The sequence below is a fragment of the Ambystoma mexicanum genome, chromosome 2q, assembly GCF_040938575.1.
Source record: "Ambystoma mexicanum isolate Mex_15411 chromosome 2q, UKY_AmexF1_1, whole genome shotgun sequence".
Lineage (NCBI taxonomy): Eukaryota > Metazoa > Chordata > Amphibia > Caudata > Ambystomatidae > Ambystoma > Ambystoma mexicanum.
In genome coordinates, this window is record NC_090924.1 from 416508640 (window position 1) to 416520747 (window position 12108).

Below are 12108 nucleotides of genomic sequence, written 5' to 3' on the forward strand. Positions count from 1 at the left end.
TTTTTTCTTTTTATTTGTGTCAGACCTATTCAATTACTGCATTGTGATTAATTTTGAATGGGTTTTGCAATCTCTAAAAGGATCTCTTTTGTAGGAGTTGTGACGAATCCCGGGAATTCGTCCTCTTTCCCTGAGGTGGAGCCACCCTGTTTTGGACTAGGAAGATGAGCCTGCTAAGCTTAATACCCCCTAGGGGACAGGGCAAGCAGAATTCCACTGGGGAAACCCTCCTTAGAGGACAGGAGATTCTAAGAACGGGATATAAATGGCCTCCCTATTCCCAAGATCCTAATATCTTTGTTGGCTACATGGGGGTTAAACTGTATGACAACTTGAAACGTACTGTAAGAATGGCTGGTGTGGCACAGTTCTTGCATAGAAGGAGAGAAGAGTGGTACATGTTACCACTTAGCAGAAGAAAGGATAAAGAGCCAATCAGTATTGGAACAGAAGAAGGAGACAGCTGCAGAGCTGGACAGGCATATATCAAGGGTGTGGCAGGAGACGGAGAGCGTACATCCGGCATGGTGGACCCAACCACAGTTGAGCCCTGCAACACCAAGAAATGGGAGCACCCAGCCGAGAGGAGCAAAGCAAAGTACAAGCAGCCCGACAAGCAGCGTGCTGAGGGACCATTCCCAGAGACCCGCAGGAAGCCAGCAGGAACATAACATTCGCTCTGCACTTAACAAAGCACTATAAAGAAGCAGAGATGCAGAGCCAACCTCCCTGATTCTCCCAAGGAGTGCCACTGCAAGACCAGAGACCTACTGGGAACCCGAAGAGGGGAGGAAAGGCCCCAAAAGACCCCGAGGTGGGGTGAATGAAGTGAAACCCCAAGATAGGGTGAACGAGACAAGACTAAAAGGCTGTGTGAGACGAACAAAACCCCAAGACGGGATGAGAGGCCCAACAAGAACCTGAAGCAGGGAGAAAGGCACAGGAAAATATGTGAACATACCTTGAACACACACACTAACCAACAATAAAGAACCATTGGAGAATGGACTCCTTGGAGACGTAATCCACAACTAAAACACAATCTAACAAATACTGTCACAACTGACCACCCTAAACTTCTTCCAGGATGGCACACAACTAGTTCATTACCAGACGGCACACAACTATTCTCCTATCCCAATAACATGTATCCCTCATTTGCCACACCCTCCTCACCCCTAGTAATCAGCACTGTAAAGTTTACCAGACCTTGGAGTTTCCCTTCTAGATAAACATATGCCAAACCCATAGATCCACAGCCACACCCAGGATTCGGGAACTTCCAGCCTGCACCCATCAACAACACAGGTATCCATCTGCCTCATCAGCTGCAAGTCCATAATAATGACAGAATGGTGCTATACAGCACCATTTTACAATACGTAGATTACATGCAATGTTTATTCTCTGTTATTGGTAATGATCCATCTGTAAACCAATCATTGAATGGTTTCCAAAGTAAAGACCTTTCAAGGTGACTTTGATTGGTGGCTGGTATAAAAAAAATCCACTTGGTGAACACCAGGTCATAACAAAACTGACAAATAGGAACGTTTCATGCAAGTTCCAGTCGGGAAAGCATTACTGCCACATTCATTGGGTACATGTTCAGCTTCCACATTGATTTCCATTTCAAGAATAGCTGTGTTTACAATAATGAAAGGCTTGCTGTGAATTTTCCCAGATTTGACATGTCTAGATCAATCGCATAAAATAAAGGGTCATGTATTTTTCGAGAATATTATTCTATGTGTGACTTTTTTAAGTGCCCCTCTGACGTCCGCATTCCTAAGGCTGTAGATGAACGGGTTTAACATTGGAGTTATAACAGCATACACAACACTTACAATCCTGTCGTATTGCAGCGAATAGTTCAATGTGGGTCGGAAATAAATGAAAATGATTGTCCCATAGAACAAGGAGACCACCGTCAGGTGGGATGAGCAAGTAGAGAACATCCGCCACCTTCCTTCCCCAGAATAGTGCCGCAATAGAGAGCTGACGATGATGACATAAGACACAAGTATGAAGACAAAGGGGCTCATGATGACCACAGATCCTTCTGTGAAGATTAGAAGCTCGTTGGTGGTGGTGTCGCTGCAGGAGAGTTTAAGCAACGCTGTCATGTCACAGAAGAAGTGGTGGATGTGGCTGTGACCACAGTAGGACAACCTGGAGATGGTGATGACGTGGAGCAGGGAGTGGAGGAAAGCAGTGAGGAAGGATCCCGCTATCAACCAACTGCAGAGTCGAGGGTTCATTACTTCAATGTAATTCAAAGGTTTGCAGATGGCCATCCATCGGTCATATGCCATCACCGCAAGAATGAAGCTCTCTGTGATGCCCAGGGCTACGAAGAAGTACATCTGGGCGAAGCAGGCCGCGAACGAGATTGACCTTGCCCCCAATAGGAAGCTTGCTAACAGCCTGGGAACCGTCACAGTGGTGAAGCATATGTCAACAAGGGACAGGTTGGAGATAAAGAAATACATAGGAGTGTGAAGCTTGGGGTCACACTGAATCACCACCATAATGATGAAATTGCCCATGAGTGTAATGATGTAGATTATAAGAAAAAGTAAGAACATGCCGGCAGACTTCTGCTCATGATCAGAGAGTCCCAACAGAATGAATTCCACTGTCTGGTTCCGCGTTTCCATGGATTGATTGGGGGGACTGTGATGGAGCACAGAAGTCATCTTTGCAGTGTAGCTACTGTGTCATTAGGTACAGCAGCAGTATTGCGCCGCTCTGCTGCTGTTTTAATTCGTGTACTTGCTGCATCAATGTCCAGCTGTCAGCCGTCAGTATTTGATTGCATCAATATCACCCGCCTGGAAGTACAATAAGAATCAACTCTCAAAAGCGAAGGAATGCTCACAAACCTATACATCGACATCCTTCATCTGAATCTTTATTTTTACATTGATGGTTAAGATATAAGTCCCTCTTAACATTATTCTGAACCCCAGTCTCAGGTGCTGTTGATCCATTTAACCAGAAAATATAATACCTGTGTAACATTGCGAAACCTATATTTGTCTAAAGCTTTTGAATGTTTTCAAAATCGTCCACCTTATTCATGTTGATGCCAATCCTCATGCCCAGCAATGACCAAAATGATGTCAGCAGATTTCTCTATGCCTGACTGAGTGCACCACCCACACTGGATTCAATGTGGGCTGTAGATTATAGTCTGCATGCCTCGCAAAGTCATTAAGCAATATGAGATATGGGGTATGATAGTCTGGCATCATCAGCACAGTCTAGCAACAATGAAAATATAACCACCCCCCCCTTATTAAATGTAAGGACAAGTCTCTGGTTGACATCATAACTACTAGTAATGCTAAGTGCATCCAACACCCGTGCATCTAACTCAAAGTGAATTTGTGGACTACGCTGCTGCAAGCATCACTCTTAAATCATATGTCAGCCCAATTCACACATCATTTCACAAGAGACGACAGGTTATGACGATGTTTGCATGACACTGAAGGATTTTATCTCCCATAGTCATAAGATCCACTGTAATGCAAATGGGCAGATTAGGAGCCCATTACCATGGTTCTCAATTAATATGGTCAAGTATTACATTTAACGTGAACAATCGAGATTTGTAATGCCAAGAGTTTGGTTTGAACGTGATGATGCAATGACATAACCATTACTATTTATACTTAAAGAATTCTGCCTGCCCAAGTTCAAAGAAAGTGTCTCTAAAGTCAATGCGGTCTTTTCGATGCAACAGGCACAACTGGAGGTGTATTGTCCAGAGCTGTGTGCAGTATGTTAGGTCAGGCAACTCAGAGTGGAGGCCGCTGTGAAACTAAGTCAACTCCTCAATGCCTTTCCTTTTCTACTCAACTAGGTTGTACTTATGCACTTCCCACATGTACATTCACCCTTTGTTTCCTTAACACTGTCCCTCTCCTATTATACCACCCCTCCTGACACTATCACAGATATTTGAAAATCCTCTTCTTGTCCTCACTGTGCTCAACTTCTTGGAATCACTTGCTGTCCTACTCCCCAGTCTTTGTAGTGCTTCTCCCATCCTGCCCCATTGGCTTTATTGCTATCCTCTACTAACACAAATCGATGTGTCTTCCCTGCCAGAGAGCATGTGAGCATGCTGGGCTCTATCGTCCTGCCACTTGCCAATGGCACAACACTTCACTTATGATATGATAAGTCAATTATAACGAGCTTTTACACAAGTGTACTAGGCGTGACAAGACAAGGAAGGGGAGACAAAGGGAGGACAAAACAAATGATATTACTAGGCTTTGTGGTATTCAGATTGTGCAAGTGCAGGAGGAGGGAGAGGACAAGTGCCAGGGGGAGGGAAATGGAAAGCACAATAAGCATAGCTCAAATAAGTGCCAACAGGGTGGCCAGTTCTAAGTAAGGGCAAGGAGGCAGGGGACGGTAGGGTTGCAGACACAGTCCTCAGTGCGTGTTAGTCCTGGAGACAGTGCATGGGGCAACTGGGTGTGAAGGAGCCTGGTCCCAATAAGGTTCAGAAGAAGGCCAGGTAACCAATTAGTGCAGCAAACAAAAACATCAGCAAGGGAGAGAGAGAAAGCAGAAGCGAAAAGGAAGGTCTTGAGTTGCCTTTGGAAACTGAGGTGGTCCTGTTCATGTTTGAAAGAGGATGGGAGGCTGTTCCAGAGGGAGGCACCAGCTGAGGAGAGGGATCTACCCCCGCCTCTCATCCTCGAGAAGCGTTTGACCCTCAGAGAGTTTGAGGTGGATGAGCAGAGGGCTCAAGGAGGAAAGTGCTCAGGAAGAGAGAATTGGATGTAGTGTGGTCCCTGGATCCATAAAGCTTTGTGGACAATGCAGAGGGTGTTGAATTTGAGCCTTGCAGACACTGCGAGCCAGTGGAGAGATTTCAGGGCTGGAGAGATACGATCCCTGGGCTTGAGGTCAAGGCCAAGTCTTGCAGTGCTGTTCTGGATTAGTTACAGAGGGCAAAGTGTAGAGGCAGGCAGCTTTAGAAAGAGGCTGTTGCAGTAGTCCAGCCTAGAGAGAACCGGGACTCTGGAGACAGTGAGCTTCTGGGGGAAAGTGAGAAAAGGAAGAATACCTCTGAGGGGGTGCAGCTGGTAGTGTGACTTCTTAGAGACGCCTGTGATGTGAGGAGGGAAGGAGAGGTTGGAGTAGAAGATGACATCAAGGTTTTTTTATGCAGGTAGAGGGCCCAAGGTGGGCGGCCAAAGTGAAAGTGGGAAAGCAGGAGCAGGGGTTCCAACGAGAAGGATCTCAGTCTTACTGGTGTTCAGGCAGAGATTGTTAGAGGCAGGGGTGGTGCTAAATCTGGAAAAGATCTGGGGATATGCTAATGTCGGGACTGTTGGGACTCGGGCTAGCTAGCCTTTTGGTTGCAGCCCCTGAGCTTCTATTTGGGGCTACAACCACAAGACCCGGGGGGCCAACCCCCTCAGCCACACCCCTAGCAACGCCACTGGTTAGAAGCACACCATTCGTGAATCACGGATAGAAAATCAGGAATGAGTGAGAGAGGAGAGCAGGCTGAGGGGAGCATGAAGGAGAGCTGAGTGTCATCCGCATATCACTGAATGTTAGGAGAGAAGGTAGAGATGAGATGGGCCAGAGGTGCCAAGTAAACGTTTAAGAGCCAGGGTGAGAGGTTAGAGCCCTGGGGAACACCACATGAGGATAGAGATGTGGTGGAGAGAAAGGATCCCAGTTGGACTTGGGAGGGTTGATTGGAGAGGAAAGAAGTTAACCAGACTAGGGCCTGATCCGTGATGCCCAGGTTGTCACAGGGACGATTGATCAGGATGGTGTGGTTGACCATTTCGAAAGCAGAGGAAAGATCGAGGAGGATGAGGACAGAAGGAAGGCTAGAGTTGAGATTTGAGAGCAGGTCTTCAAGGGTGTACAGGAGAGCAGTCTCCGTGATTCTGGCTGCTCTAAAGCCAGACTGATGGCCATGGAGACAACCAACAGATCCGGTATGGAGAGTAAGCAGGGAGATAGCCAGCTTTTCCAGGAGTAATAAAGATTGAGTGGTACTTTGCCGTAGAGGAAGGATCGGCGGAAGAGTTCTTCAGTAGGGGGTGTACAAGGGAGTGCTTTAGGGGGAAGGGGAAAGTTCCCATGCCAAAAGAGTAGTTACAGAAATCGGCCAAGGCTGGAGCAAGGGTGTTGATGTGGTCCTTGAAGGTTCTGGAGGAGCAGGGGAGCACCTGCTTGGGTGATACTTTTGTAGATCAGACCTGTCTAGAAACATTGTCAGGAGTGAACACAGGGAAAGAGGAGAAAGGAGGAGAGGGAGAGGCAGCCAGAGAGAATGGGCGAGAGAGGTAGAGGGCGAGGAAGAGGAAAGAGAGGATAGGATGTCCTGCGTTTCAGTGGTGAAGCGAGAAGGAAGTGCCAAACAGAGGGCCTGGGAGGCGATTTGGCAGGATTGCTATGCTATACTATGATATGCGCATTGCAATGCTATTTTATGCATCATTGTTATGCTATGCTATGTTATGTCATGCAATGCAATGCTATTAGGCTCTCCCATACAGTTAGGCCTCTGACCCTCCATGTCACCGCCCTCTGCCTCCCTGTGCCTGCTCTACACGCAGTACCCCGGACAGGACCAAACCCCTGCTAAGACAGAGGGTACGTCAGCCCTTCCCTTCCACTTATTCTCTACAAGTTTAGCATTAGCCGCATGTATGTGAGATAACAGAAGGGGTTTCTGTGAATGCCGCTTATTCATAATACAACACAATGTCCCTGCAGGGTTGCATCCCAAGGTCACAAGTAAGATGTCGACAGTTCTTGCCAAATATCTGTAATGTCGTGCCAAGTACCACCCCATTCTGAAAGTACAGAAACATTTTAGTGTTTGCCTATGATATGCTATATCAACTGGCACTCTATGGTGAGGGCGCTAGAGAGAGCTCTGTGTGCCACACTGCTCGAACACTTGCATTCTGTGTTCCTCCTTCCCCTCTGCTAATGTATTACACAACGCTTGCCATCAGTCTGTGTCTCTCCCCTTATTTGCTCATATTGCTTAGTTGCTGCAAGCTGAGGCCGGGCCACAGGGATGGGGCCTGCTTTGGCCATGACAGAGGGAACAGGAGACTGTAGCAGGATTGGCCAACTCCTTGCAGATTTTGAAAAGTTGTTAGAGGCAGCAGAGATGCAGGCTTGGATGTAGGTTCTCTCTTGGACAGGAAAGTGAGTCTGTATAGCCTTTGGAGCAGGCGACAGAACAGTTTGTCAGAGCTTGCGTCTGATGCCCTCCACTTCCTACCGGCCACCCTGCACTTGCGTTTAAGGGTGGCAAGGACAGAGTCATACCAAGAACTGCACTGGGAGGTGGGCTTCAAACAAATCCTCATGTCAGGGGCAAGGACATCAAGAGTGTTAGTGATAGAGAGATGCAGCTTAGAGAGGGATGTGTCAGAGTGTAAGTCAGCTGCAGGCGTAGGAGGAGGCGAGAAAGTAGTGGTGAAAGCTTCCACTGACACACGCTTCATGGGCCGGATGGTCGAGAGGGTGGGTGCCAGTGCTGCGGTTGGCTTCACCTGGGGGAAAAAGAGTGTCAGGTGGGAAGAGAGAAGAAAGTGGTCGGTCCAGGAGAGAGGAGTGGTGAGAGGGTTTGAGAGGGGGATGTCAGAGATGATAACATCCAGGGTGTGCCCGCAGAAATGAGTCGGGGCTGAGCGTAGAATAGAAAGAGAAAGGGAGTCACAGAGATTGCAAAAGAGACCCAAGGAGGGGTTAGGACTTCCAAATAGATGTTGAGGTCTCCAAGGAGAAGTGGAGATGTAGAGGCAAGGTGAGAGGAGGAGAGGTTGGCCCACTCAGAGAGGAAGAGGGCAACATGGCCAGGTGGCCTGTAGATGGTGGCCACAGTAAGAGAGAGGTCATGAGTTATATATAGGAGAGAGAAGAAGTTATCCATGTTTGAGAAGGTCTGGGGGAGATTCCTGTTGTACTAGACTACTTGGGCGGGGGGGTTCAATGTTCCTTATGATTAGTTGTATTAATACTTGATTGTTGATTACTATGTATTAGGTGCAGTTGTATTATCAGTTATTGATGGGTCTGATTTTTCTGTGTTTTTTGTAAATATGTATATATTTTAAAATGAATAAATACATATTTAAAAAAAAAAAAAAAAAAAAGAGAGAGGCCAGGAGAGATAGAAAGCCTGCAGACCAGGCATTCAAACGAGGAGTAGGCCTGTCCAGGAATGACAGAAGCAGGGATCCACTCCAGAAAGCTCAGAGCTACTCCACCTCCTGCACAGTTGGTTCTGGGTTCAGAGAGGATCTTGTAACCATCGGGGAGGAGAGTGTTAAAAAACCTGTGACACAGCTGGCCGTGAACCATGTCTCGTTGGGACCGAGGATGCCCAGATCAAGTTCTTCGAGGAGTCGGCAGATGTCAGAGGAGTGTTTGACAGCAGAGTGAGAGTTGAGAGTACCGACGTGGAGCAGATTGCCACATTTGAAAGACTTCAGTGGAGGGGTACAGGCAAGAGGTATGCCCTGCAGAGGTGGTAGAGGGGCCCGAAAGTGGGCAGAGGATGGAGCAGGTGCCAGAGAGGTGGCGGAGGAAGAAGGTGGCAGAGTAGCCAGAGAAGATGAGGATGGTGAGGATGGTGCCTGAGAGGTGGCGGAAGAGGGAGGTGGCGCAGGAGCCAGAGGGGTGTAAGTAGGAGAAGGATGGAAGTTGATAAGACACAGGAAACGCCTATTGAAAAGGAGGAAATTGGGCTGAAGGTTGTGGACCAAGACGGTGCCATTCAGATAAACATTAATGATGGTCTTGGAGGAGTGGAAGGGGGCCAGGAGGACCTCCCACCAAGTCCCACCATTAATGGGAGAGGAGGAAAAAGGGGGCATAACAAAGACCATAGGGGGGGTCAATAGGCCAGAAGAGGGAACGACAAAGAAGATGTCAGTAAGAGTCTGTCTGGAGGAAGCGCTGGTGTAGGTATCAGTGATAGGGAGGCCTGGGTTGGAGACCAGGATGTCCCTTTTGAGCTTCTTCCTACCGCACTTAGTGAGAGGGATAGGATGGGAGATAGAGTAGCAGTTAGAGAAGATAGGAGAGACAGAGAGCACCACAGAGGGTGCGAAGGAGGTAGGAGGGAGGAGACGGGCCTGAGCGAAGCGAGAGGGATGCACAGCCTTGTGGCACACAACTCAGGATGCACAGTGGGGCAGGGGAGGCAGAGTGACAGCAAGGGAAGACACAGGGGGAGAACAAGTAACATACAACAGTGAATGGCACACCTTTCAGGGGGATATAGGATGGTAGGGAGTCTAAAGAGACTCAGTAACAGTGCCACAGTTACCAGAATGCAAAACACCCAGATTCAACTTCCCTACAGGGGGAAAGGGATCAGTGTTTAAACACAGCACAATGCAAAACACCCAGATTCAACTTACCTATAGAGTTGCAGCAGGTTGACGGCTGCATGCTTGCCACAAAGAACACAAGCAGACACCAATTTAGCTGATACATTTCCATTAATCGTGGCGAGTTGAATATGGTAATAATTCAGGTGTTAAAAACGGGTGCACCATAACCACCCTGCATCATTGTCAGTATAAATGGAAGTCTTCAATCCTCCCTCAGCATCACATTCAGTGTGATGGTGAGGGGTGGCCTTTCATAATATCAGTGTGGCTCTCAAGGTTTGATGCCAGCCATGCATCACAACCATTGTAATGTGAAGGAATCTAATAAGGTGGTGCTAGCTTAAGAATCAATGTAGGAATATGATTTTGCCTTGCGTTGAACTTAATGTAAGAAAGAGCGGGCTCCAATGAGGTAAGTGTAGCTCTCGAGAATTGAATGAGTGAATCCCCTCTCATCCAATGTATTTAATTCTTTTCATAATCTGCAATACATGTTCAATAAACATGAGAAACAAAGCCCATCCAAGGGCCCATGCTGGTGAGTGTGCAGTGGCCAACCCAGGGAATGGGGGCTCCATTGAATATTTGATTAGCACTCGCTGTGAAGTGGTGAGAGTGATGACAGAAATGGTAGATGGTGTTTCTTGATAAACAGGCCTCCATGGGCGTAGTGATATGGAGGCAACCCGCATGGTGGACGGGGCACAACAAGGAATAGAACAGTGCCCGGGGCAGCCCTGTCTCCATACTAAATAACAGGAGAAAGGTACTCTGAAGGGTGTGACTGACTGCAGGAGAAAGGTACTGCAGCAGTCACACCGATGTAGACTATGTACATAGTTTTGAAATATAGATAATGTAGATAATTATGTATTTCTTTATGTATATATGTGTATTTATATATTGATAGCTGTTTATGTGTTTATATATTTATTTAAGTATTTAGCATATTTATTTAGGTATCGGTAGATTTAACTGCAGAAGATTTGCATGAAGACAATTTCATGGCATTTGTTTCAACACATTTCACCACAAATGTATGTAGGGGGTGGGTTAGGGTGATAATAAAAGTGGAGGAGGCCTCGGGGAGTGCAGAGGATCTCCTCCCGCATCAATTTGCAGTGAAATGTCATAAAAGCAAAGACAAATTCAATGAGATCATCTTCGAGAAAAAATTCTTGATGGAATCACATCCTTTATTTATATAGAAGTGGGTAATGGTTTGGGAGGTGGGGTTCTAGGTAGGTCAGAAAAACTGTACCCCCTGGCATGAGAAGTGGCGGCCTGTAGGGTGTAGACTGTAAGAATTTGTTTATAGCCACTGAACTTTTTATTTCACGATCCTTGGCAAAATATCAATAAAGCTTGGTGTTATGACAAAATGTGAAGAAATACTTCCACACCTTTTTCGGAAACCAAAATAATTTTAGAGGCAATGATAATCATAATACTTTTTTATGTTTGCATTTTTGGCTATATTATGTTTCATGAAAAACATCCAACACGTAAGAACTATTCATCATACATGGACACACTTGCAGAATTTTGTTTTTAAAAAAAGGAAAAAAACATAAACACAGCTTCGCAAAAACCCACTTTCATGATTCCTCATTACATTTATTCACATTTATATTGCCATACTTTTAAACCCAATAGACAACCCCCGCCCCATAACAGTGATTTATCTTTATCTTGAGGGAACCTAGCTAGCACTCATTAGCAAACATGGCAGAAGACATGCATTCCCTAGACGCAAACTTGGCCGCTTCGGGTAAAGAATTTATGGACTGTGGTAGCAATAGGAAAACCACAACCCGGCATGGATTGCAGCGCTTGGATACCTCTTCAATAATTTTTTCACTGACTCAGTGGGTTTGTCAATGGCGAGTTTGTCACTGGACTTAGTTGCTTGGGGCCTCTGTATAGCCGTGAGGAGACACTTGTTGCAGTGAAATACAGGAAACAGGAGAGGCTCAGTGACAGTAAAAAGGGCATTTGTGGTTATAGCTTTCTGAGAGAGGGTGTCAATGAACGATTTCTTAAACAATAATATTTAAAGGATCAGAGCAGGTACTTCCTAGTCCGACCAGAGCTTTCTCTGCTCAACCTTTTGTTCCCACTAGAACCACAGTGTCGTTGTCGACGGTGATAAGGGGTTGTCCATCTGCTTCGTAGATACTGGAACAAATTGGAATCCTAAGCATACTACAAGTAGAGTAGATAACGCAATATGCTCAGATGGCCTTACGTTGGCCCAGAACATGAGATTTGATGTTCCCAAAACAAAAACAAAAAGTGTGAAACATGAAAGCAAGGGGGATCCTCTTTTGATATTCTGCTTTAATTATGAGGCCTAGGTATTCAGTAAGTGCTTGGAAGTACATAAAATAATGGCACCCCCTGCTCTGTTACATATGGCTGAACCATGGGGCATACAAAATTGGACAGGTTGGACTTTATTCAAAATACCTTTATCTCTGGAATGGGAGGGGTCCCAAAACATACCTCAGTATGTGCCCTTAGGTTCAAATAAGGATGTACCAGGTAGGGACTTGGGTAAACTTAGCCTAACTAAACTACGTTTGTAAGAAATGAATGTGTGCCCCAAAGAATGCCAACATTCATAATATAGGTGCTGCTATGTCAGGCACACAAAGCTTGATAGAGTATAACCCAGAAATAATTTAAATACGTATCC

At 46.2% G+C, this 12108-nt stretch overlaps 1 protein-coding gene across 1 annotated transcript; it reads right to left on the reverse strand.

Moving 5' to 3' along the window:
• Window positions 1-1721: 1721 nt before the first annotated feature.
• On the reverse strand, window positions 1722-2660 carry LOC138568728 (olfactory receptor 1f45-like). Its single transcript, XM_069646511.1, has one exon. It carries the CDS (start codon window positions 2658-2660, stop codon window positions 1722-1724), a length of 939 nt encoding a protein of 312 aa, XP_069502612.1.
• Between the last annotated feature and the right edge of the window lie 9448 nt (window positions 2661-12108).

Bases quoted from the DNA above. Each gene is read 5' to 3' on its own strand.
- LOC138568728 (XM_069646511.1), bottom strand. From the start codon at position 2,660: ATGGAAACGCGGAACCAGACAGTGGAATTCATTCTGTTGGGACTCTCT.